Source organism: Takifugu rubripes, chromosome 20 (assembly GCF_901000725.2).
Source record: "Takifugu rubripes chromosome 20, fTakRub1.2, whole genome shotgun sequence".
Lineage (NCBI taxonomy): Eukaryota > Metazoa > Chordata > Actinopteri > Tetraodontiformes > Tetraodontidae > Takifugu > Takifugu rubripes.
The window spans coordinates 6,725,041-6,752,005 of NC_042304.1; the positions used below are offsets into that span (position 1 = coordinate 6,725,041).

At 43.6% G+C, this 26,965-nt stretch overlaps 4 protein-coding genes across 5 annotated transcripts; 3 read left to right on the forward strand and 1 right to left on the reverse strand.

Moving 5' to 3' along the window:
- The first annotated feature begins 7,651 nt into the window (after positions 1 to 7,651).
- Positions 7,652 to 12,184, forward strand: LOC101065927 (serine protease 40). Its single transcript, XM_029828385.1, has 10 exons — positions 7,652 to 7,798; positions 7,875 to 8,019; positions 8,098 to 8,227; positions 8,305 to 8,559; positions 8,650 to 8,806; positions 10,490 to 10,543; positions 10,623 to 10,776; positions 11,071 to 11,200; positions 11,318 to 11,572; positions 11,680 to 12,184. The coding sequence occupies exons 1-10, from the start codon at positions 7,741 to 7,743 to the stop codon at positions 11,845 to 11,847; spliced, it is 1,506 nt and encodes a 501-aa protein (XP_029684245.1). The 5' UTR covers positions 7,652 to 7,740; the 3' UTR covers positions 11,848 to 12,184.
- A 176-nt stretch (positions 12,185 to 12,360) lies between these two features.
- LOC101072194 (spindlin-1-like) lies at positions 12,361 to 16,058 on the forward strand. Its single transcript, XM_003974008.3, has 5 exons — positions 12,361 to 12,511; positions 13,161 to 13,202; positions 13,535 to 13,782; positions 13,874 to 14,107; positions 14,371 to 16,058. The coding sequence occupies exons 2-5, from the start codon at positions 13,183 to 13,185 to the stop codon at positions 14,574 to 14,576; spliced, it is 708 nt and encodes a 235-aa protein (XP_003974057.1). The 5' UTR covers positions 12,361 to 12,511; positions 13,161 to 13,182; the 3' UTR covers positions 14,577 to 16,058.
- On the reverse strand, positions 16,055 to 17,617 carry micos13 (mitochondrial contact site and cristae organizing system subunit 13). Its single transcript, XM_003974007.3, has 4 exons — positions 17,460 to 17,617; positions 16,900 to 17,056; positions 16,577 to 16,634; positions 16,055 to 16,458 (listed from the first exon to the last, which is right to left on the reverse strand). Exons 1-4 carry the CDS (start codon positions 17,486 to 17,488, stop codon positions 16,361 to 16,363), a joined length of 342 nt encoding a protein of 113 aa, XP_003974056.1. The 5' UTR covers positions 17,489 to 17,617; the 3' UTR covers positions 16,055 to 16,360.
- Positions 17,618 to 17,713: 96 nt separating this feature from the next.
- On the forward strand, positions 17,714 to 23,921 carry hsd11b1la (hydroxysteroid (11-beta) dehydrogenase 1-like a). 2 transcript variants are annotated; one of them, XM_029828288.1, is made up of 8 exons: positions 17,714 to 18,025; positions 19,588 to 19,718; positions 19,973 to 20,176; positions 20,321 to 20,414; positions 20,755 to 20,920; positions 21,002 to 21,097; positions 23,220 to 23,307; positions 23,418 to 23,921. In XM_029828288.1, exons 1-8 carry the CDS (start codon positions 17,944 to 17,946, stop codon positions 23,625 to 23,627), a joined length of 1,071 nt encoding a protein of 356 aa, XP_029684148.1. In that variant the 5' UTR covers positions 17,714 to 17,943; the 3' UTR covers positions 23,628 to 23,921. The 2 variants fall into 2 exon arrangements, with proteins under 2 accessions (XP_029684148.1, XP_003974112.2); XM_003974063.3 differs by lacking the exons at positions 23,220 to 23,307; positions 23,418 to 23,921 and having other exon boundaries at positions 17,715 to 18,025; positions 21,002 to 22,691.
- Positions 23,922 to 26,965: the final 3,044 nt, after the last annotated feature.

The following is a 26,965-nucleotide window of genomic DNA, read 5'->3' on the forward strand; positions in this document are numbered from 1 at the left end:
AATGTGTCAATATGTGTGCTTAAAATCAGACATGATTGAAACAGAAATATCTTTATTAACTTTAGCAACAGTAATTGCAGGTTATGAGATGTCATCTAAGTGGCAGGGTTGATTTTTGCTTTTTCTTTTAAAGGTAAAAAAAAAAGTAAATTAATGTATTATTTTCAAAAAAAATTCTTATTAAAAATTAGTTATTCCTCACACTCTATTATGTTAATGGAATTGGCAAGATTGTAAAAAAAAGTTATTCTAAACACAAGGGTTATTCTTTTATTGACATATTGATGCTCAGCTAGTACTTATTACTACGTTAACTAATAACCTATTTACCCTTATTGTAAAGTGTTACAACTGCGTTAGTTACTGAACTATCCCAGAGTTTCTACCAAAATACCCAAACGGAATTTTTTTCTGATTATTTGGGGCTATTGTCATGCAACATGTAAAACTTTCATTGAGCATTTGCTAATTTTGGAATAATTCTCAAGCGTATCTAAAAGAATTACAATACAATGTGAAGGCATAAATAAATAAAAAAGATTAGTCAACAGGAGACAAAGGCCAACACTTTGTGCCCGTGAAAGAGTTGTCTGTGCCACCCGGATAAACCCAGAGTTTGACCTCTTCTGTACTGAACTGTACATAAGTTAGACAAACATATCATATATATACATTTATGTAATTTCATATGTGACTGGAAAACAACCAGAATGAAGCTGCTGGGGGAAAAAAGTTGGATTTTTCTGGACTTTTAAATGCTTCTACCTACTTCTCCCAAATCCCATTTCCCTCAGTGTGATACTGGTTCTGGGTGTCTTCAAAGTTTCTTCTAAGTCATCATAGTGGCCGTAGGTACGGATTCAGTAGTCTTTAGTCAAACCCACTGTAATAGTAAACCGTTATCACATCCTGCTTCTGTCAAGTCTTGCTAACATTTCCTCCCTGCTGTCGCTTATAGAACATTTAATATATTTAAAACGTTTTGTACTCTAACTGTTTCAAATGGGTTTTTGTTATTACTGTCGCGTTTGTGTTGGATTGTAGTTTGAAAAAATGGGGGAGAAAAATACTCAAGACCCCCCTGCTTGGTCCTTTTTAATGGTTTACTGATACATTTGTGATCCCATGGACAGCATTCAGTCATAGGCCAGTAACTGTAGTTTGTATATGAGGCAAAATCTCAGACGTGTCTTTAGACTCTCTTCTGCAACATGAACTCATGTGAGTGCCTTGGTCTATGCTGAGTATGGTAACTTAAATAAAAAAAACCTGGATAAACCCTGCATCATGCTTTACTGTGTCACGTTAGCATACTTTGAACTTCACCCGCAGGTGCAAACGTGGCGTTCTAATCTTGCCTAGTGTGCAGCGCTAACTGTCTTGCTAACATCTAAATCAATGTTCCTGCAGCGGGGGTGGGGGGGGGGTGCTCCCTGTGACTGAGGAAGGGGGCTTCCTGTGACTGATGGGAGCGCTGCGATATGAAACAAGCGCCGGGGTCATTTATGCCAGAGGAGCCCACCAGCGGCACTGGAGGCTGCTGCGGCTTCACGGGGAAAAACAAAAGGAGGGTCGGGGGTGAACAAAGGCCGACCTTTCAGCTTGTCATAATGTCAGATTACCGGGATGGGGTACATTTCTGCTCAGAATGGCATGGAGTCCTACTGTAGCCGAGACCTGATTATAGCCTATCTACATAGAATTACAGTCCAGATCTGGGCAGTAGTTGCCAATATTAACGCTTGTATTCTGGTAGAGGAGAGTAGTCTGAACATGTCTTGACTAACAGTGATTGTTGTTTTTGTCCAGTAGTGGGCGCTGTGAATTATTACATGCACACATCATGATCATACGACAACTTTATTTCTACTAAATCAATGGGCTACATCTAAAATAATGTCTATGTAAAGCAAGTTGTAGCTTTGTAATTGTAATGGGAATTAATAACTCCATCTTCTGCCTGTACTCAGCTGACTCACCCCTTTTGTCCTCTGTCTTTTCTCCTCTACCTCTCTGCCCTCCTTTTCTGACCCTCCAAGAATCCCTCTTTTCTTCTCGGACTAAGAGCGCAATTGGCCGCCGATGCCAGTTCCAGGGACACCGAATGGGGGCTGTAATTATCATTGCTCTGCCACCGACCTGTCAGTGCACTCGCCAACAAAACAAGAGGAACCTTTTGGAATTCTCCATCAAAAGCTTCGGCCTTTGATCGTGGAGCAAAAGGGGGGGGGGGGGGGGGGGGGGGGGGGACAAACAGTGTGCAAAACGAACGAAGAATGTCCCAAAGAGAGACAGGGGGAATGGGAATGACAGCCGTCCAGATGACGTCCTCTGCACTCGTCGTGTTGATGTCAGGTGCACAGGTGTTGGTTTTTGATCTGTACGGAGGTGAGTCACGCGGCCATGTTGTCGCTAAAGCTAACAGACCTCAGGTTAGCACCTGTCTGAACACTTCAAGTCATCATGAAAATTTTCTACCCTCACCAAACGGAGCCGAGCGAACAGAAAAGGTTACTTTGGTTGCTTTGAAATGAACTGGCACCTGAGCGCCAGCAAAAGAAGAAATAATAAAAGCCCATTTTGAGGGTCTTAACTAAAATCTACAGGGGCACAAGTCATGCTGCTTCAGCAACAACAAACTACAGCCCCTGGAACCTTTGAAACCCTGTGTGGTAATTTTCTCTCACAGCGACTGAAAAGAACTGTGGTGGGTGGGAAAGAAGAAAAAGAGATCCTCGCCACTCATAATACCAATCTTATGTATGTAGACGAAAATGGGAAGGGTGGGAGGGGTGGGAGACGGACTGAGGCACAGTTTTAAAGCGCTTATTGAATTGCCATTACAGCTCCTGAGACTAATTGTGGCTGTTGTGTGTCTCTCGGTGGCCTAGGGGGCTCTGGAGTGGCCCTGTATGCTCTTACTCAGTGGGGTTTTCAAACCGAGTGGCCCTGAAAGAGAACAGGACCACCGTAGATCAATGGCAAACCTTTCAGTCTTTCACAGGCCCCCGCTAATCCTTCTCATTTGTCTGCCATTTGTTGAGGCACATTCACAGCTCCCTGAATTTAGGATTAGGCCTTGTTTTGTTACAAAAACAGCCCAAGTTATAATCCTGAATGGATGGACTAAAGGGTGACCAACGGATGAGTGTCTATGTGGGTTTGCAAGCCGGTGTGTAGCTGGTTATCAGTATCACGCTATGCTCGTGGCCACCTTAATGTGACGGTGCAGCCTTCTAAAAATGTTGTCTTAGTCCGTGCAGAAATTAGCGGCACGACAACGCTAGCTCCTTGTCATCATGCAGAGGGTTTGTCACACGCCAGCAAAGAAACTGCTGATCTATAGATCTGTTTTAGAATTATTGTTGGTCTGTTTCACCCTCGCAGGCAGCTTTCTAATGCTGTCAGAATCCACTGGCTTTCTGAGGGAGCTGTGAACAATCTAACTTGTAATCTGAATTCTCAGTAGTAGCAAACATGTCATGTGGCAAGCCTTCACTTTCTCTCAAACCGTCTAGACAGCTGGAGATCTCAACGGCGGTCAAGTCAGGAGTTGGTTTAGGGGTGAAGAACCAGGAATTTCAAGGCAACGTAGGACCAGAAGGAAGTCTAACAGTTTCAGAGCCGCCACACTGATGCTGCTGCGCTGCCTTGTGTCGTCCTTTAAAAGCGAATGTTTCATAAAGGAAACAAAAACGGGAACCAATTGATTCGTCACGGTCAAATACCTTCAGTTTCCTGTAGGTCGCAGTGATCCCTGTTGAAGCCTACAGTTTGTTCCCATTCTGTCCTGTCTGAACCCAATCGACCTGGACAGTCTTGGCACTCGCAGAGCCGTCAAACAGAGGCCTCCTCATCGCTGACGGGATTAGCATTCATGTCTGCAGACGCTTACTGGACATTAGACAGATTAGACGCATTGCCCCTCCACGCCGGTGCTCAGGTATGCGGTGCTGACTGGCCAAGGCCCGTGTCAGGCATTTTCTGGATACCTGCAGCGGTGCCAGACACCGAGGTGAAGAGGTCGAGACGGGGATGATTTGGTTCACTTAAGGGCTGCTTTTGATCTGGGGTGGGTGGAAAATCAACCAAAAGTGCAGCCTGACACTGAGGGAGAGGATATCGCCGTTTTCTCACATTGCACAGAAGTGGCCATCCTGCACTTTTAGGTCAGCATCAGCAGCAGCCGGTGTGGCTGGTTTCAAATTCCTGCCCAGCAGCAGCGAGGGCTCAGCTGTCAGCCAGGATGTAGTTTGAGTCAATTGATGGGATCGAATGACTAATGAGAAACGAACTGATCAATGAAGATTAACCCTGAAATATACATTAGAGCGATGGGAAGCGGCTCAAAGGGAAGAAATCATCTTTGGGGAAAGGGGAAGGGAGGAGAGATTTCTACAGTCCTGGTGTCAGCACTAGTCTTTTCCCAAGTCTTCCCTCTGTGCCAGGAATGGCCTTTTAATCAGTTAAAACTAATGGCAAGACTGTAAATATTCTTTAAACTGATAGATTATCTCTGTCGTTTGAAGCTGTGAAATAATAGTAGAGAGAAGTGCTTTAATTGGGTTGAAACTGGGGGGAGGGTTTTTGATTTTATGATTTATGATAAACATGGTATACAAATGTCGCTGTCAGCCAGCTGAGGCAGTCCAGGCAAATGTTGACCAACACCCCAGTCAGCATCCCAAGGTTGTCTTTGGCTTCCAGCGACTGGAAAAGACCAAAGTCAGCGCCCCCTCATGCAGAGCTCCTGCAGTGCCAAACACCATCCACCCTGCAGCTCAGCCTGGCTGGACTGAGCCCTTGTGCAGAAACCAGACAGACTTTACATTTTCTCAGTGAACAGGCTTCCTGGAGATCTTTTTTTTCTTTATTCCTCAAAACTGAATGCAAACCACGACTAACATTACTATTTTTTTAACTGCATGAAGTTAATTAGAGAAAAAAATGATCCTGGGACTGAATTATGTTGTACCTTCATCAAATTTTGAGTCTGATAACACATTTTATTCAATTGCAAAAGACTCTATTAAGTTCGTATACTTACTTTACAACCATCAGAAGAAAACTGTTGAAGTTTTAAGGTCAAACGGTGGGATATCACCTACTGGGCTCCCAGCAAGAGGACATGCACTCCCTTTTGACCTTAATGGACGACAGAATGCAACAGAACGCCGTCACGGTCCGTCAGACAACTCAATCGGTGACGTCCAATTAAGTGTAGATTATTGAGAAGCAGCACCATCTATCGGTCATAAAACAGAATAACATATATGGTCACTTTGCGAATGTTTACGCCATCTTTCGGACATTTGTAAGAACTACGGCAGCAGCACAGAGGTTGGGGTTTGCGACACAAAAATGTCTTGAGCATTCTCTGATCGAATGATGACGTGCCGAGTCCATAGACAGTCCGAAATACAACAGCTGGATATGAGCCAAGCAGGTCAACACGGAATAAAATGGCGTAAACTAAGAGCTGGCATCGTGTATGTGAACATGTGTGGCGAATACGGAGTGCTTCTAATTTGCAGTGACCAAATTGTGAGGTCAAACCCTGAAACTAAAAAATTCAAATGGACGGAAAACCTTTAAGTCATTTTCATTTCTGCTCGACGCCACAACAGAGCAAGAAAAAGGCTTGAGGAGGTGACAAAAGGCACATATATACCACAGGGTCGTTCAGAATGCAAACTGCTGCACAAACCACACGACTCCCTCGGTTTGATGTGGACAAGTTTCATTTTCATGTCCCCAACATTTAAGGTAAAATTTCACATCACCATTTTTGATATTATTATTATTTGTGAGCTCTCCATATTTCTCCCCATTATTTGTGAGCTCTCCATATAACTTTATTTGCATTGGAAGAGAAATCATTAATGAAGTCAGCAGAAAACCTCAGCACACAGCAACAAAGGTCAGGTACAATTTCCCAACAATGTGGCAATGATCTGCAAACAACAGATAAACCAAAGGGTTACTTTCTTTTCTTGTTGCTCTATTGTCACCTCATCGCTCATGCAATATATTTGCATAAAAATGCATCCAACAACTTGTCTCATGTTAGGTCGCTTGATATTCCGGACTGTGCTGGCCCCCCCTGTGCTACCTGCAGCGCGCTGCTAGGCTGCTCTGTGGGAACGTCACGGCCGGTAATCTGTATGCTTGAACTGTGGTTTGTATGTGGATTCTGACAGCCTGTCGCCATCACACAGTTCCCCGAAGCCCTCCAGGGTTGAGGTTGCTGTCACACACACCCACACCAAAGCCTTCTTGTGTCTGAATTTTATTTTTAATTGAGTTCTGAAGCTCAGGTTCATTTGATGTGGCTGAATTCTGTAAGAAGCAGAAGAAACAGAATAAAAGGCATATTAAAGGGGACAAAACGGCTCTATATTACACATAAAGCACAGAGAATAAATAAACTTGATGATGATGCTAAATGTTAAAAAAAAACATGAGTAGATGAAAAGCCTTGAAAGAATACAGGAGAGTAACTCAGGGGTTGAAACTGTAAAACTACACGAGAGGAGAGATGTGGCGCCCTTTGGTAGAAGATAGAAGACAGAATCAAGGCAGACCTGAATACATGCAGGGCAGGACCGACGGTGAAACCATAGACAGGAAACATGATTTAAAGGTCATGTGAAGCGAACACGCACTCAACTAGAGAAGAACTGAACAAGCAGCAATTGTTGCCCTTAACGTGTAACATGACTTTATCTATATGACCCTGCTGGTGATGATGAGGAGCTTATCTGAATTTATAACGCACGTCGAGAGATTGACGCTGGATTTGTGACCATAGATATAATCTCAAGGGTCTCTGAATCCTGCTGTCAGCGCAGCCCGAAACCTCAGAGATGATTAGATCTTACTGGAGGGTGATGGTTGCCCTCTCAATCCCCTGAGTGAAATCCAAAGCACAGCTCCTCCAGGCCCCACTGAGCCCCTCAGTTTGAGATCCACATTGTCAGAAAAACAAATTAAAACCTTCATGTAATGCAGTGGCATCTATGCGTCTGGCTTTCTCCTCTTTATGTCCTTTACTGTAGTGCCCCAGTACATCCTGGTCCTTTTAAAAGGGAGTTTTCCCTGCCACTGTTGCTTGTTAGGGGAGGTTAGGCTCTTGCCAACCACACCTAGAGACAGCTTAGATTGTAACAGATGCAGAACGGGCTGAATGGAGTTGGATCCGGGCTGTCTACAGCTCTCATGTTCCTGCAATTAACCAAATCTATCGCTCCAGAGTTGCAGCCCGTTATGACTTTAGCACCTTAGTTTCAAAACGTGTGAATCAAAACTTGTGTGGACTGACGTGTCTGAGTTGGTTTTCCATTCTACATTTTTTTATGTTGGCTTTAGTGGACATACAAAAGAAGGAGAAGGAAATGGAGAACCCCCAGTTTCTAAAGAAAAGGATCTTTATTTATATATAGCCAGTAGATATAAGAGAAACTGTTTGCATCTAATGGCAACAACCCCGTGTCTTGATCATCTACTACTTGTGAGGAGAACTGAAGGCTTTGTTCTTACTATTAGGGTGGGAAAATTGCATGACTGATGTGTAACTGCTGACTCATCCATATATGTCACGGTGGCTGTGCAGACCCTCGGAGGATGCGGCTAAATGCATGACGATGTAGAGAATAAAACCACAGATGTACTGACTCAACATCCCTGGGTATATAAACACCTCTGGGGGACAACTCAAGAAGCTCAGACCTGAATAGCAAGATGAAGACTCTTCTCAGCTTCCTGGTTTTCCATCTTCTCCTGGGCCTTGGACCAAATGGTAAGTTTGAAATAACCGTCTCAGGTGTAAATCTGCTGGAGTCATGTATCACTGTCACCTTCTCTTTACTTCACAGCACATGGAAGTGAAATCATAGGCGGTAAAGAGGTGCTGGACAAGTCAATGATGTACATGGCCTCGGTACAAAATGATCGTCACATCTGCGGAGGGTTCCTCATCAGGAAAGACTTTGTGCTGACTGCTGCACACTGTTACAGCAAGTGAGTCAATTGTATCTTCTCAGATTCATTCATTAATTCATTCACCCCTCCAGCTAAGATTCTTCTATGGTCACTCAGGAATCTCACTGTTGTTCTCGGCACCCACAATCTCAAGAAAGTCAGTGATTCCATGAGATACAGAGTCAAGAGCTACAAACATCCAGATTTTAGCAAAGTAAAATATGGCAATGACATCATGCTGCTTAAAGTAAGTGGACATTTTATCAGGTCTGGTTAAAAGTAGAAACATAACCATTCTCATATTGGGGGGTTCTGCATCTGCAGCTGCAGCTGCAGAAATCTCAAAAGGACCACAGAATCCAACCCATCCAAATTTCAAAGTTGAAAAATAACGCAAAGTGTCGCGTGGCTGGATGGGGGTTGACAAAGGATGGGAAGCCTTCGGACGTGCTGCAGGCGGTGGAAGTGCCTGTTGTTGGGCTGGGCAACTGTAGGAAAGAATGGCTAGAAGGCCGTCGCTTAGAACTCCCCAAAGATGTGATCTGCGCTGGCGGCAACACAGCCGTAGGATTCTGTCAGGTAGGTCCTCCCATTTAAGCTAAATAGCTGCTCAAGGTGTCAATATACAGCAATGATATAGTAGTGAGAGCAGGATCTTCTTCCTCACAGGGCGACTCTGGGGGTCCACTGGTGTGCGGCAAGCAGGCGGTTGGCATTGTGTCATTCAACATGAATCGAAACTGTGACTACCCGAATCTGCCCAACGTCTATGTTGACATATCCAAACACCTGAGCTGGATCAAGAAAACTCTGGCGAAAAAGTCCTGATAATTCCGAAAGAATTCCAATTTTTTTTTTTATTAAACCTGAAACCGTCAGATGCGCTTAAACATCCTGCAGGAAAGCAATCAGCTCCTGTCTCTGCATCCTTCTTTCATTTTTAGTTAGGAGAAGCTTCTGGTTCCAGTCCCATTTGTGGACCAAAAATTTAAAACCTGTCGCACAATGACTGCATGTGCATGAGTTCCGTGTGTGTTTGTGATGCATCTGGTGTGTAACATCAGTCATTTCCCCTGTGTGGGATTAATAAAGTAGATTTCTTCTTGTCTGTTCTTCTTCTACTTGAACCTTCGTGTGTGCAAATTGCAGAATGATCAGAGCAGACGGCTGATGTGTGATAATCCGCCGCAACATCCTGAGCAAATGTATCAAAAAATGACAGGAAAACCAGCTGGTGCTGTTTGCTAACAGGGCTGCCCACAGGCATGGCTCCACACAGTGGTTACACATCACCGAGGGGGTTATTACACAAATATATGGCAACATGAACCTTTTTCTCCCACCACCAGTGTGATCAGACTGTTGGCTCCTGATCCCAGGTCATCAATTTAGAAGATTTGTAAAATCATAGTGAGCATAAGTTGTTCACTGAGGTAGATACACTGATCAGGGCTACTGTGGGCCAACCATGAAGAGGAAGAGCTCGTGATCTGAGAGTAGGGTCTTTGAGCATACAGACGGAGCAGAGGAGGAAGTGGTGGAAGCTAAAACAGGAGGGGTTTGGGGCTTTCAGAAAGGGGTTGAGACAGGTCAAAGGCTTCCAGACAGATGAATAGTTACAGCTAAAAGACAGAGAGACAGAGAGACAGGTACTTGGTGTGTCATCCAGAAAGAAAGCAGACAAGGAGACATGGTGGGAGGAGGAAGAGCAGGAGTGGATACAGGAGAGAGGATTGATTAAAAGACATGGGACAGGGACAGGGACTGAAGAGAGAAGACGGGAGTACAGGGAGATACAGCGTAAGGTGAAAGAAAGGTTGTCCAATGAGGTCAGACAGCAAAGAAGGAGAGAACAAATACCAGGTGGCCAGACAGTGAGATGGAGATGGGAAGAACATGCAGCAGGTTAGACTGAGCAAAGATGGAGACAGAAATGTTCTGAGTGAGGCCCGAAGTGTGAGAGGAAGATAGAAAGAGTGCTTAAAAGGAAAAGGAGAGAGGACGAGAGTAGAGGAGGCGACCGTTGGGGAGCAGGACGTTGCAAAATTTGGTAAGAATAAAGTTAGATGGTCAGTGAAGTGGGAAAAGAAGTTGGGACTGGTGAAATAACTGTGGGGGCACGTGTGAAGCTGCAGAACTGGTATCTGAATCTTCAAAAACAATACCGTAGAGTTTTAGAAACATGACTCAAAACCTTCTTCCTTCCAAACCGCTGCCAAAACTGTACAAAGTGAAGTCACACAAACTCACACACATCTGTGTGCATTGCACGGACACAGACACACAAAGTTTAGCCACTCATTAAACTTCGGTTGCACAGTGAATGTGAGGCCTTTGCCGGTTTGCATCAAAGTGAAGTCACACTTAGTAGCCGTTCAAATTTGGCTGCACCAGTTGTGAAACCTTCTTTTGAAAAATGCCTTTTGCCACCTGATGCAGTAAAGCCCACAAATGATGCAAGGTGCCGCTCAAGAGCTGATAAGAGACAGGAGGAAGCTGCCGCTGTGAGCCGTCACCATGGCGCGTTTCAGCCTGGCCCTGCTGCTGCTCTTTATCTGTGACGGTAAGATATCGGGCCGGGATCTAAAACCGCCTCATCTTTTTTATTCGACAAAGTCATGAAAGTTATATTTGTCTTTCAGGCATAGAAGGTTCTCACATTATTAATGGCAGAGAATCTGCCCCCCACTCACGTCCGTACATGGCCGCGTTGCAGCTCCGGGGCCGGCTGATCTGCGGGGGGGCCCTGATCCGAGAAGACTTCGTGCTCACAGCAGCTCACTGTCAAATATCTGTGTAAATACCTTAAATCCTCTCTGAAATCAACCTCAGATATATACAACAGTCAGTGGTTATGACGAGAACTTTTTTTGCTCCAACTATGTTTCTCTTTTCACTGAACCCTGTTTTTACACCCTTTGGATCTATTTTTACAGAATGAATTGACTTCATAGTCTTTTATTCATCAAAAGACTCACGTCTTTAACGGCTGTTGCCTTGTTTAGCTCAGTATAGTTTTGATAAGCAGCATGGATGTCAGGATTTCTTATCTAAATACAATTTCCCGTCATCACCTTTGTGATTTCCTAGACCCTACAGAGTTGTTCTTGGATCTAATTCCTTGTCTGGGAATGAGACGACGCGGCAGGAGTTCAGGAGCATCCAAAACTTCCCACACCCGGACTATGATGGGCACCTGAATGATATCATGCTTATTAAGGTTTTAAACTCTTTAATAACATGTCACAGTTAATAACCATTCTAATGTCAGACCAGATGTAATGTTAAACATAAAAGCTTAAGTCATGTGAGTTTCTGAGTGTGACTCCCGTCCCAGCTGAATGGAAGAGCCAATATGACCGACGCTGTGCAGCTGATTCCTCTGAAAACTGCCAGGCTGCCAACATTCAGTAAGTGCCTGACAGCTGGCTGGGGGGACGTGGGGGATAACAACACCTTAGCAGCCAGGCTCCAGGAGGTCAACGTCACCACCCTGTCAGAGAGAACCTGCCGCAGAAGATGGCGAAAAGTTCCCATCGCCCGGACGATGGTGTGTGGAGTCGGGGGAAGTGACTTTCAAGGCTTTTGCTCGGTAAGATCCATCAGGTATCGAGTGGGTTTGAAGGCTGCGGATGGAATTACTGTGGATACAGGCACGCCTCAAGGTGTGTTATTAGTCTTACATCTGTCCTCTTTTAGGGAGATTCTGGTGGACCGCTGGTATGTAATGGAACCATGGCGGGTGTGGTCTCCTTCTCTGGCCGGCGATGTGGAGACCGCAGGACCCCTGATGTTTACATGCGGGTGTCATCATTCAGTGACTGGATTACGAGCGTGCTCAACAGCGATGACACAGACCGTCACTGATATCTGATGTGTTTCTGAAGACAAAGCGAATAATTGCAAGTGCCACTGTTGAAGTTATCAGAGTGAAAATCTTCCATCAGCTTATCCACTTTTGTTGCTGTTTTCTTGTATTGTTTCCTTCCTATGTTCTGTAAAACTCTGAGCTGGATCGACTGCACATATTAGGTGGACCAAAGAATTATTTCCCACATATTTTGCATATGTGTATGCATGTTGAAATTGTTTCTCTTGCTCTCTTCAGTAAAATTTAACATTGGGAGTTGCTGATGTACGACTGTAGTGTTATATTCTATTGCACTGTTCATCAGTAAACATGAAAATATATTTTAAGGAAAAAGCCTGTCGTGTGTTTCTTTTTTCTATTTGTGTTTGAACTCAAGACATGCAGCAAACTACATCCTACTGCTACAACGTTTGAAACCATTTGATTATGTTAACCACATCATGTGACCAACGCCCCACCGTCCATAGAACACCAATTCCCAGCATACACCGCGCCTCCTTTTCTGCGGTCATGGTAACCGAAGCCTGCTGGGAATCAGAGTCTCTCACCCGCATCTCCCATTTTCCCCAGGTTTTGCTAGACTGACAGAACCAGGTTAGCGTGTGGGGACGTTTCTGAGCCAGAAGAAGCGAACTATTCTGATATGAAATCTGCGTAGAGGTAATGACAACGTGTTCCCACGGGAGAACACGCCTGTTATGACTCCGCGGTTTATGGCATTTGTTAGCTTCTGTCGGGGCCGGCGATGAGCGGATGTAGCTTAAACGTCTCCACTTCAATAACATCTGCATTGATGTAGCAGAATCGGGACAGAAGGGAACCAGAATTCCGTGTATGGCTGTCTCTTTGATCCAGACAATATTTTACGCGTAATCTACCCCCTATTACCCATATTATCACGCGAATGTTGGTAACATATACTAGTGTGTGTGCACAAAAATGCCACTAAGGCACAGCGCCGATTTTGTCAGATAAATTACTGAGGTATTTTGCTAAACTTAGGTGGGAACAATTTAAAATGGGGTGTTCTGAAGTGCAGCCGAGGCGGTACGTGCTGTTCTAACTACAGATAAACATTCTCGCCTCAGTGCTGAGCAACGACCTCCATGATTGTAGGGTTAAGTATAACGTGTGTCCTCCTGCTAACGTCATCCATTGGCTGTTCCATATGTCTGTCTGTCTGTCTGTTCCGGCTGCACCGCTGTCTGGCGCAGCGCTCAGGCCCTCCTTGTAGCAGATGTGTCAAGTTTGGCAACTTTAGAGGCACACGTTCACTAAATATTGCACTGTTTTTGTCCTCTTTTTGCAGTAGCCATTGATATTCTGGAGGCATGTCCAAGAAAAGGGGCAGGTATGAGATGCGTGATTAAGAACCCGTTTCTGTGAAGTGGCCTAAGTTTCACTTTCCTAAAATGTCAAAAAGAAACTCCTTTGTGAACAAATGGGTTTCTCTATCTAGCCTGATGATCCCCGTGATGGCATGTAGTGTCACAGTGGTGCTTTTCTTACCAAACAACATATTTTAGCACACATGTTTTTCTTATGTTTCCTGGTTCTTAATCACCTGTATGGACAGTTTTGTCATTATAACAGTGTTTTAATACCTGCACATATGATATGGCTCTTCTAAAATCATTATTTAACCTGCTGCACCTGAAGCTGCGTATTCATGCTGCTCATCAGAAAGAGGAGCAGCGGGGAGCTGAGTGACATGCTGATCCCGGACGCCAGCAGCATCCTAGGAGCCCGCATTCAGCACAATTGGCGCGAGAAAGGGAATCAGAGCAAATGGAAAGGGACGGTGCTGGACAGGGTCGGCGTGAATCCCTCCCTCTTCATGGTGAAGTATGACGGCTTCGACTGCGTCTACGGAATAGAGCTGTTCAAGGACGATAGGGTCTCAAACTTACAAGTCCTGTCTGAAAAAGTTGGTGAGTTTCATAACCTCCTCGTCTCCGAGCGGGAGCTGTTTTCTATTATCCAAACGTGCGTTTATAGTTTCCAGTGTGGTTTCCTCTGCAGTCAACAACAAGATCAAGATTCCTTCTGGAGCAGAAGAGCTGGTGGGCAAAGCTGTGGAGCATCTGTTTGAAAAGGAGGATGGAGAGAAGAATGAGTGGAGGGGCATGGTTCTCTCCAGAGCGCCAATCATGACCAACTGGTATTATATCACTTATGAAAAGGACCCGGTTTTATATATGTATCAGTTGTGGGACGACTACGCTGACGGAGACCTCCGGATTTTGCCTGAAGCAGGTGCGTGTGGTTTCCAAAGACAGGCTGACATTTAGTCTTTGCCAGTTATTTTAAGGCTTTTAGTACGTTCACTGTCATGGCGGCACAAGGGTTTCATTCATCCGGGTTAAAGACCCGCGAAACTATCCGATCAGTTCGGATTATCGGTCACTTAAATAACGGGTCCTTTCCTAACATACTTTTATAAAAGTGCCATTTATAGAGCCTGTGAATGTGCTGCTACACAACAGGTGCTCTGATCCAGAACTGCTTTTAATTCTCAGAGAACAAGCACCTACTGCCTGCAGACAGGAAGCCAGGAGAGGAGACCGAGAGCCTCGTAGGGAAGCAAGTGGAGTATGTCACCGACACGGGGGTGAAGAGAACAGGCCTGGTCATATACCAGGTGCCATCCAAGCCCTCCGTCTACTATATCAAATACGACGATGACTTTCACATCCATGTTTATGACCTGGTCAAAACCACCTAGACGTTGTGGACGGTTCTTCCTCTCCAGCCTGCATTCATCTGCTTCAGTTCCACTCTGTTCTTGTTTTTTGGGCCGTTGCAGGGTTTACTAGTCGATATGCTTTGTTGTTCAGAAGAGTGCGGTCAGAACTGTAGCGCTGCTAAACCCTAGCTCTTTAAAAGCAAGCGAGTTCTTACCGTATATATATATATTTGCATATGTTTTCTCCATGGAGATCACACAGCCGGATGGCTACGACATCGACATGCTTCGTTTGTAAATCAGGCCTGGTTAAAGTACAGATTTATTCTTAGATTTCCCCAGTTTTCCTAAAAGGTTCCTAGCCTTTATAACCATGTTATAAAGCGGTGAATTAAGTTTGGCCATTGTAACGACACATGTATGTTGGGAGGAGAGCTGTTCGTAATTGTTCCTCAGATATTTGTCTTTGGAGTAATGCTCAAGATTATTATTTTTTAAGTCGGATTTTATTTAAATATATATCGTCATTTATCTCTTAAATTATGCACTTTTCAGAAACATAACCAAAAAGTCCCTTGGAAGCCACCGTGTTACAAACAGGCATCCTTGACGCTGAAGGAGCAGGCAAATAGAGGATAAGTGATACGTTTACTCTGATATCTCAGTGCTTGCACTTTAAATGACGCAGCGTGATGTGGAGGACGCGCCTGCACGTTTCCATTGTAATCATTTTTATTATGAAGTGCCTTCTGGCCTGTCACGTTCTGCTCCATAGACATTCTGTTGCCATTGTTTTCTATCCTGTTTTTCTGTCAGTGGGGATCCTGGAGCCGTTTGAACATGTTGTGTTTTGCTCTTAATGAAAGCGGCGTTCCTTAGGGTTAACACTCCTCACTGTCCAAACTGTGGGAAGCACTTTATTGTTTGAGATTTACAGCGAGACAGTTCCCCTCCCCCCAGCTTTTTTTTAAAATTTATTTATTTGGCAGGAAAATGCTTTACTTAATATGCATGGAGAAAAGAACACTTGTTGCAATACAGATATCAGTGGAAAATGTCCTGCAGTGTTGTCTGGCATAAATACTGTGTAAGCATCTTCAATAAGTCCACAGCTTCTAATAAAAGCACCATTTATATATGTGTATATATACACACATAAATACACACACACATACATACACACAGTGTGTATATATATATAGACACAGAGTATATATGTTTTTCAAATGCAGATATATTACTCAAGCCGACTCATTCTGGTTCTGCCTGTTATAACTATGTTATGTTAAGTGCATTATTCAGACTTTATCATTTAGAATGAGTCGTCAGAGTCCCTTCCTTTAAGTGAGGGAAGATGAAATACATTGCTTCTTCACCTTTAGCCTCACCTCATTAAGCTGTAGCAGCGTCAGTGGGACATGGGTGTAATTATTTTGTCATTATTAAAGAGTTTTGCACATTTGTCTGGTCATGTTCTGTAAACAGGACGGTCAGGGGTTTGAATAAATCAAAATGGGCCATGTGATCACGTGTTATTTATTCACAAACAGTGAAACTGCATATATACATCAGACATTTGGGGACTTTTCGGACGTGTCTCTGGGTGGTGTTGAGCACCGGGGATCGCATTTATCCACAAAAAATAACTTGTTGATTATCTGTACATTTTCCATTCGATGCCACTGGAAGCACAGACTCAACTTAGAGCATCTCTCCTGCTGTGGACTTCTTTCCTGTGAGGGATTCTAATTTTGAAGGAGTAAGGTCCATGCTTGAGTGCAGAATATTTATTTTAGAAGCCCTGGGGAACCGGGAAGTTCTTTTTACTTGGTGAGGTCCTTCAAGTAATGAAACAACTGGTGTGTGTACTCATTTGCTTTCGTGGGGGCTTCAGAAAGGGCTGAAACTGTCCACCGCACTCCTGCAAGAACAACAATCAGAATGCATGTACTCATCCTGCTAGAGACTCATCTCAACAGTGATACTGTAACTCTTCATGTATTGGACATGTTAAGATCACGGCGTGTGTTTTCTCTTACCAGAGTTCCAGGTTTGGACAGGAGAAACCTCAACCGTAGGCATTGTTGGAAGCTGAGTCTGCGGAGAGAGAATGGCCATTAGTGAAGACAGAATGATTCAGTCCTGAGGGCCAGCGTGTATGTCTGTCTGCTGGCTTCAATTCATTGAAAAGTTAAAGTCTGTTCTTCATCGTCAGCGCTGTGACAAACCGATAAGGCTGTCTCACAGCCTGATGTCTAAAGGTTCACAGAACCAGGAGTAAGATTCATCATTCATTCAACCAGCGTGAGCAGGAATGAGGATAGTCTTTTTTTCTGCTAGCAGTTGTTTGACTTATCTGTACCTCCAGACCAAAGTACTTCATCCACTCCTCAACAGCCGGGGGGATGGCAGCCTTTGCCCTCCCCAGGGCCTCTGAGCCCTGCTCACCGCTTCCCAAAAGACCGGAGTCACAGGCCACATACAAAGCTCCTCCTGCAATGGTCACCTTGGTAGCCAGTCTTTACGGACAAAAGACAAAGGGGAAATAAAGTTAAACCTAATTATTTCAATATCTGATTAAAACACGTCAGAAGCGTGAGCAGCTTTCACTGTTTATACTGTGTTGGGCGTTAGCATACATTTAAATATAGACATTAGTTTGGCAATAGTAGCACTAAAAGAAACAACCTTTGTTTTTGGGTTCAGCATGGAAGCCATATGTTTTTCCCTATAGATATTCAGTTAAATAATGTATTTTTATGCCCCAACACCATGCAAAGTTATCTGAAGATGACAGCTTTAAAGCTCACCGGCAGAATGACAGGACGCAGTTAGCGCCATATTGCTAAACGGCTAAAAGAGCTACCACAAACAACATCGCGGGGTTATGAAAAATGAGCGTATAATAAGTAAAATACTAACTTCAGTACTGGCAAAATCCTTGCCGCCATTGTCCTCCGTAGTTTTTATTTACGTGATTTCCAAGTATCTCAAAAAGGGCTGGAATGAAGGCTAACTGATAGCACCCCTGAAGGGCAACAGCGATTGTGTACAGAAGGTGATATCAATAAAGTTTCACATTCAAAGCCCAATTTTAAACGTCATTTAGGAGCCGCAGATTCGTTGGATTCTGTATTGCTGTTTTATAGTACTACTTCAAGAAAATGTAAGAAGAAAAAAAGCAATTCTAATCAAGTTTAGTTAATAAACAGCGAAAATAACAACCTCATGTTTGTTTAGATGTACGTGGTTACTTGGATAGCATTTATTTAACAAACACTCCCAGTTCTAAAGGGGCGGGATTCGCTTATAAAGGCTTTGGAATTTAAGTTGCAGACATTGTTACAGCCCGGACCTGCAACCACCATTAAACTTGTTTCAAGGAAGACAACAGCTAATTTGCAAAATGGGAGTTTTTACAAAAATTATAATGGCTATATGCGTTGTTTTAATAGCTGTCAAGTGGACTGCACCTCGTTTTGATGAAGGTAAGTGCGTCTACACAACTCCTAAATATACATAAATGCACAGGTAAGACTGGGCGCATGACTTATATTCAGCTGTCGATCCTCTGTTGTGTGCAGACTGTTGTGTGAAGTTGGTGTGAGCATTTTGGTTAGTTATGCATACAACACAACTGGCTTCTAGACAAACAAAGCTTATTGCAAGATGCTCACTGAATCAAGAGATTATAACAAATGTTTTATTATTTCTCGTTTGTGTTGCATGTATGCTAATGTGCCCCAGTCATGTGTGCTAGCCATGTGTTCAAACGCAACATGAAAATACCATATTGGTCATTTCATACAGAAAACAATGAAAACAACCTCAAGCTAATGAATTTGTCCTGTTGTAAACATATTAATCAGACAGGGCTATTTTTGCTCTGGAAATAATACAGGTGCATGTAACACATCTAAATAATCTAGGTAAAACACCGAATAAAAAAATAAAATAAAACAACTTGATAGTGATGTAAGTTTCCACAGTTTGTTAATCAGACAAGAGGATAAAAATACGCACAACAGGAATTTGCCTTGAAAGTAGAGAATAACTGCAACTGGGATGATCAGTCCTAACTGATTTCTTACCGATATCTTTAAAACTCATCAGCAGAGTTAAAACTTTAATATCCATGCAAATCTTGCTCTGCATACTTTCTGTATTTGCACAAAATGTGTGTGACTGAGGATTAACCTGCAATGACAGACGTCCTTTATCATTTAGGAGATGGAGCTGCAAGCCTTCCATATTTCCGTCAATAGGCTAGTGTTTTCCCCCTCATACACGTGTGCCTTCAACAAATAACCCATTTCTTCTGTTAGTTATAAATGACAGTAATCTGATTATGCAAGGAATTATCCAGAAATTACCATTTAGCCGATCATAAAATTGTCCTTTCTTTTTAAGTGCTTTCTTTATCCTCTCCTGTTTCTGTGACCTTTATTCGTCTCATATCTGGATCTGATCTGAAGTGTAGCTGATGTGACGAAAATGAGGACATTTTTAAATCAGTGGAAAAGGTGGCATCAAATAGCCTTCTTGTACCTCCAGGTCATATCACAATAGACCATTCAGGGGTTTTGCATTGCTGATTACCCAGAGAGTAAATGTAGATGCTTTATCATCATATGTTAATGTTCCTTGCATGTATTTTAGATAAAACTCAATGACACAACTCTTTGGTCTTGGATTTCAAGATGTTCGATAGCCACACCCATTCACCTGTAATAAGCATTTTATATTTCTGTTAAAAAAGATTTTCCTGTTGGGATCAAAGTTTTTAGTCTAGAGACTGAAAAGGGAGTATCTGTGGATGGAGAGATAAGATAGTGGGATGACCACCATGTTTGTGTAACATGTCTTAAACCTCACGGCTCAGATCAGTCAGTCAACTTCAAAGGTGATGGTTTAGGGAGCACGTTGTGAATCAGTCTCTAATGCTCTGGTGAAAACTTTGAGAGTTCTGGGAGATGAAACTGATAATTTATCCAACTGTGTAAGGATGTACCATCCTTAAAGCAAACTGAATGTGTCTTGTGTCTCTCAGAATCCCTCAGAGGGGCCCGGGTGGTGGTGACCGGGGCCAGCACAGGTATTGGCGAACAGCTGGCGTATCATTACGCCCGCTTTGGAGCCCAGATCGTGATCACAGCGAGAAGAGAGAAGGTGTTACAGCAGGTGGGTTTATTCTAGTATTACTTTGTCTTTCTTTTCTTGGCCGCTGTATCCCTTTCTGGGTCATGGAGAGGGTGCTGGAGCCTATCCCAGCTGCATATGGGTGAAGGCAGGGTGCAACTGAATGATTCGCCAATGATTCGACATACTGAGCTACACTGTTCTCTACATTGATATTCTCCAGTTATATTTTTATGCTGTTTTCTACAGATCGTCTCATACTTCATGTATTGTTTATGGCCTTTAATGGCTGACAGGTGGCAGAGAAGTGTCTGAGTCTGGGTGCTCAGAAAGCGCTCTATATAGCAGCTGACATGTCCAGTGAGTCCGAGCCAGAGAAGGTAGTAGATTTTGCCCTGGAGAAGCTCGGAGGGCTGGATTACCTGGTTCTTAACCACATTGGGCCCTCCCCATTCACAGTGTGGCAGGGTGATGTGGAGCACACCAAGTGGTTGATGCAGGTACTGCAGCATTTCCAGTTGATTTTTCCCTCTATTAAATGACAGAAATGCATTGATCTGGCTATCTGTCTGTCTTTCCCACTCACGCTGCGTGTGTGTGTGTGTGTCTGTGTGTCTGTGTGTGTGTGTGTGCATTTTCCAAAGGTCAATTTCTTCAGTTATATTCAGATGGCTTGGAGGGCTTTGCCATCTCTGGAGCAAAGCAATGGATCCCTTGTGATCGTTTCATCACTTTTAGGTACACAAATAGAGACACAATTAAATGTCGAAGGCAACACTATGAAAGTTAAATATTCTCGCATGACTTTCAAAACTGACATTTATGAGCCATTAACACCACAGTGTTCAGTACATACTTATAATGTCAGTGCTGTTTTATTTGATTTCATTGGCTGTATTTCTCAGTTTAACTGTAATTGTGTTTAAGCAATTTGATCAACTGATGACTGCCACCATGACGTGACCCTGGCCTTTTTATTTCTTTTCAAAATATCAGAAAAATGAAAGATGACTCCCAGGGACAGTATTGGTTGATTTATTTGCATTAAAGACGAGTCTAACGGTCGATTCTTACACAGGTAAAACCACCAGTCCATTTGTGGCACCTTACTCCTCAACAAAATCAGCCCTCAATGGTTTCTTCGGTTCCCTCTATCATGAATTGGCGATGAAGAAAAGCAACGTCTCCGTCTCACTGTGCACGCTGGGCCTCATAGATACCGAAGCAGCGATGGATAAAGTCAGGTTAGTCTACAATGCAAACTGATCCTGAATAACTAGATTCTCTGTGAATTACAGAGCTGTATCTTCTTCTCTGTTTTCCAGAGGGGTTGTTAATTTGCCAGCCTACCCTGCCACAGATGCAGCCCTCAACATCATCATTATAGGAGCCACCAGGCAGCTGGAGCTCTACTACCCTTGGTACACCTACATCATCGTAGTCACCAAAGACTGGTTCCCCTCCATCACAAACTATATCGTCCAGAACAGCTACAATTATATCCCATAGAAAAGCTGACTAATATGGAAACTATTATTTGGTGACTATGACATCATGGGTATTGTGTATTTACGCTTCCTGAGAACTGTAATGATTCACTACACAGGTTTTGGCCCCCTACATTACAATAGAGATGTGAGTTTTTCTCTCCGTTGCTGAGCAGCCATGGATCATGTCCTCCCTTCCCCAACCTGCTTTTTTGGAGTGATCCAGTAATATAAAGTATTATAATTTAATATATTATAACATAAAGTATTGAGTTCGTGCAGCACGGCAATAGGAATTCATATCAATCAGTATAGATACATCAGTTGCTGATCAGACACTGTTGGAAACAAAAGATCTCCAGTCCAAAAATTTGATTAAAGAAAGCTAAAAAAAACCCCAAAACATCATTAATCAGCATGAAAACAAAAGACTCAGCTGCAATCTATGGCTGGAGGGAAAACCAAAGTATGAGACCAGAAAATAAAAGAGCACAAACCTATATGACCTAAAGATCATTATAATGAAAATATGCAATCTTCATTGACTTCGAGTAAATAGATGAATTTATCGTAAATATGCAGTATCGCAAGTGTCCACATGGGGGCAGTGCCGCCAAAGGCGCAGGGTAACTTTTAGCTGCAGAGGGAAACATCTAAGAAGAAAAAAACAACACTCAACGGCATAGCAGCTCAGAGCATGCTTATCTGAACTATGTGATTTCGTGTGTCATGAGGTCACAAAAAAAGATGTATATGTATACCATGTATGGCATCAGTCCTTACCCTCTCTATTCTCCTTCCTGCTGTCATCAGCCTCCTCCCTGGGATCCTTCACCTCCATTCTTCTCTGTTTCATTTACTTTCCTATTTCCAAAGTTGCCAAGAGGCTTTCTATGGAGCAGGCCATTCTCAGTGGGGCCCTTTGTATCTTTATTCATCACCCCCCCATCCCTCCACTGCAGGGTTCATCTGAAGCTGTTGGATCAATACATCCTGGTGGTCTTTTCTTTATTGAAATACACCCTGCAGATTACACCCTGCTGGTGTCTCACTGTATTCACAGTGCAGGCTGTCACTGTGAGAAACAAAAAAAAAAAAAGTAATTTAGAAGTTGAGGAAAGAGTAAATCCACAAAGTTTCAAAGCGGTTTCTCTGTTGTGATTGTAATGAGTGATGGGGAGGCATCATTGGGTGTTCTTTCTGGCCTTATGTTAATACACCAATTCATTAGCCAAATGTTAATCAGCTCATGTGGTTGAGGGGATTTTGGAAAAGCGTCATCTCTCTGGATATTCTATGGAAAAGAAAGAAAACCTCGGACTTCCTCTCTTATCCCACTGTCGTATACACAGATATGGAGGGAGGAGATCCTGAGGAAACAAAGATCAGTGCTTCTAATGCAGGCTCATAAATGTAAATCTCTCCAGCAAACATAGATCTTACAGGCCGAAGAGGGGCAGAAATGATCAAACACAACAACTTTCTCCTTACTTAGTTGTATTTTAATAATAAAGAGTATAAAAACAAAGCTGTTGTGTCATTATTGTGGAACATTTATTAATTACCAATATCAATGATGGGTCTACTCCCCACTCATAAAACAACAATGAAGAAAGGCTGGATCAGCCAGATATAAACCAGGATCACACAACGGATCTTTTTTTTTTCTTGAGCCGCCCTTTAAGTCAGAGGAAAACTTTGACACAAGGTCGGCATCGTTTTGCCTAAAACTTTGGATTCTCACCTGTGTTGAGTGTTGGAAGTCTTTCTGCTCACTCTTTTTCTGATGATGGGGAACAGCGCAACCTATTTCTGCTCTAAACTTTTAAAATCTGGGCAGAGGTTAATGGGACAGTTGGGGGGGGGGGGGGGGGGGGGGGGGGGGGGGAGACGGACAGGTTATTATTTGCACTGAGGTTAGATTCTAGCAGGGGTGGACAGATTATGATCAGACAGATGAGTGCAGCTAATGTCGAGATTTATAATCTTTAGACATATGAAGTATGAAGACTTGTATGATTGGTTTTATTGTCTTCTCTTTGTTTCATCCCATAAGTAACTATGAAGTCAAACAGATCCTCCACTTGGCTGGTGGAACTGCTGAAGATCACCATGGTTACCAAGGCTGCTGTATTACACTCAAGGTATCTTTTGCTTACAAAATGCAACATTGTGAAGCGACTCTCTGTTTACTCAGCCTGAAAAACAAATAATTATCCAATCACACTTACATGAACAATTAAATTTTATTCAGACAGAAGACGTGGTGCAACTGAAGGAAATCTACATCAGCATGAGAACATTCCAATTCTGCTTTCTAAATGACCTCATCTTAATCTATAGAGACCCACTCCTCCATTCCTTTGCCAGTTTAAATGCTTCTGTACATGCCATGTCTAAAAATACAAGGATCTTCTGCTGCCTCCTGTCAGATTTTGTATTATATTTATGCTTTTTTGGTTAGTCTTGCCCACAATCTCCTGCACAGATCGAAATGGAGCAGGGTTCAAAGTTCACAGTGCACTGGTGCGACAAAGTAGGATGTCCTAATTGTGTTCATGAAGAAAGCCTACTTTTAAACTGAAGGTAAAGGCTGCTTTGTAAATAAATAGATTCAAAAATGATTTAAAAAAGGCTCCTCCATGTGAATACGAAGAGCGCCGATCCTATCGAGTGCCGAGCTCGTGCATGACCTCCAAAGAGTTTTCACAAAACATTGAGCTATGATAATAAAGGGACGTGTGTGTGTGTGTGTGGGGCGGGGGGGGGCATGAAAGGGAGCGCCAGTGTGAATAAAAACTGTGGGTGTGAGTGGTGGATGAGGTGGCCCTGTGACCTCTGACCTCCATCCCCCTGGTCCATTCAGAGCAGCACAATGGTTGACACCTGTGTCCTTTCAGTGCTGGCACTATTATTATTTACATCAGTCAGTGGGAGAGACAGAAAGAGGCCAGAGGTGCTGTGAAGCAGGGCGCGCCATCCTCATGCCAACAACACCCCCCTCTCTCTTTACAGGTGCCTTGTACTGCTCCCCTTTTACCCCTCCTTCCCTTCCCGTCTGCCAGCTTCGTCCTTTTTAATTGTTTCAGATAAGTCCAAACACTTGGGCGGAAGGAGAGGATCCACATTGAGGTGTGTTTACATCCTGTGACTAATGATCTGCTCCTCTGGTCACGTTGGCTTTGGGGTAAACCGGCGCTACGGCCGCGTACGGCCTCTCTCTTCGTAAGTCACCACCCGCAGGTGCAATAAAGAACACTTTTAACCTAATTAATAGCTGCTCCTCCCCCAAAGAAACATCCATCTATAAAGTGGGGGAGACCTCTGTGATGATCTCAGGGGGACAAACGGTTTTCAGAAAACCTTTTCCTCTTTATTCTCGCGCTCTCGAGGATCAGCCTGGTGGGAAGAGTCACGGGGAGCATGGGTGGCAGGCTGGGGGTTATATGAATTCTCTCTTTTTTTTCACTGGGGGAGAGAAAGCCCAATTAACAAAGGATAAGAAGTGAACCGTAAACACCCTCAACAAGGCCCAACAAACCTAAGAACAAGAGCTTTCTCTCCCCCTTCTCTCTCTCTCTCTCTGCTGGCCACTCCCTTGCTCTCTCGCTCGCCCACTCTCTCTTCCACTCTCCCTCACAAAGGGAAGGCCCAGAGCTTACAAAGTGCCAATTAACACTGAATGTTTGCCCCTCGCACCTCCCTCTCTGAACTGCTGACAGCTCTGGTGTTTGGGTTAATACCAAAGGCCTGCAAAGAATTATAATTCTCCTCCTTGCCCCATCCCCCCGCTTCTCCCCCTGTCCTATCCCTTTATTTGGTTTCCAATGGGGTGGTTTTACAGTTCAATGCACAGTCAAAGGGTGATATAAAATGACTTTCCAAAGAATTTTGTCCGAGGAGGAGCGGGGCTGTGTTGCTTTGGGACAGAGATTGGAGGTGGCGGCAGTGGTGACACCATCAATTAGAAAAACAACCATAAACTTTCAGCTAAAAATAAAAAAAACAACACTTATGTGCACCCAGGTTTTGCACTGATTACACCATGAAGCCCTTTATTTTTCTGATCAACTCAAGATATAGAATAATATCAGAATAATGAGTTAAGGTATCAAATCTCCCATTAGGAACACTTCATGCATGAAAACACAGGGGAAGGACTATATGAGGTTATTCTATTGTTTTTATCCCATGATGCTTTGCAGTGACTCTGTCTGGATCAGACCAACGAGCCGTGTACGAGCATCTGGTGGGAAATAAAAGATATCTATTGATTAAAATACAATAGTCTGTGTCTGGCCAGTTGGTCAATATTTTAGACACTTGATCAATGATCAATATGTACAAATATATGAGTGTCATAAAATAACGTTTTTAGTTCATTATGGCTATTATCAACTTGAAGTCATCAATCTGACCCAGGACCGTTGTGATCACTGATCTTCATGATTAGCTTCTTCTGTTTCACATCTGTATAAAACAATAATGCAAATAAATGCCCATAACTGGATTCCAGCTTCCAACTCACACTCTTGGATCAGAACTTGGGTCCGTCCTGAGACGGAGACAACAGCCCAGCTCATTCATCACAGATGGGGCCGATAGTTGCGCTCTGCTTCTTTCTTCCCCTCATGAACTCCAATAAATAAGACTATGGTATAAAAGAGCGGCCGATGAGACGAGGTGAGAGGGTTAAACTCTGGGAGGAACAGAAGACTCTTGAAGAGAGCTTCTGCCTGCTCTCAATTCTCTGTAAAAACTGGGGTGTGCCGGGACAATTTATGTCCTCAGAGGACCGAGCTGCTCCGCTTTGAGCCAATTCTCTTGGTTGAAATGATTTATTTATGCCTGTGCTTAGATTGGATTTTCATTATTTTCTATGAACCTGGATCCTGTCAAATCACAACTTAGTTGTGAAGCAACCGTTTAAATCACCAAATGTAAACAACATGTGCTACTTTCCCCCATTTTGATATGTTTGGATGTCAAAAGTTGGGAAAAACATGATGTTTTTCTTAGAAGACGTCAACACAGCCAAACTTTATTCACACTAGAGCTGACATGCTTCATGGTTTCGGCAGTGACCCCCCCGGGGGTCAGAGAGCCATGGTGATGCTGGGATGAAGGTGGCTGGACAGACATGTGACCGCGTTCTAAATCCTTGGTTGTTGGGACTCACTGATGAGGGGAGTGAACCCATAAGTCAGGCTATGGAGGCGTGGAGGGGGTAAAAAAATAGTATCCATGAACAAAGACTCAGATGTCCAGCCATTCCAGACATGTGATAGAAGCTGCACTATATCATTTTTATCTGAAGATTTATTTGGGAACAGGTGCTCATTCTTTGGCTGAGGCCTCGCTCCGGTTCCCCTGCAACGTCTGACCCACAGGAACTGTAATTTCTGCCTTCCATGACAGCTCCAAAGGTCAGTGATGGGACTGTGTCAAACCAGGGTCATGAGAAATGCAGCAGAGAGCACGTGTCGGGAATTAGATGAATATCAGCATTTGCTCTGTTTCCTCCCCAAAAGCAAACACATGGCAGAGGCGGCATTGACCAAGCAGCTCCTGTCATTTCCTCTTCCACTGCAGGGCTCTTCACCTCCCCGTCTCAATATGAAAGCTTTTTTACTCTGACCAAATCCACTGGAATTTCCCTTGACGGGCCCCGATGCGAGTGTTCAATGTCTGGAGTCTGCGTGTGACCTCATCAGAGACCGGCGGCGCGTCCACAGGCCCAGCGAGACCCGGATCTGGCTCACCGGTTCAGGGCTGCTCTGCACCACAGTGGAAGCGGGGCTG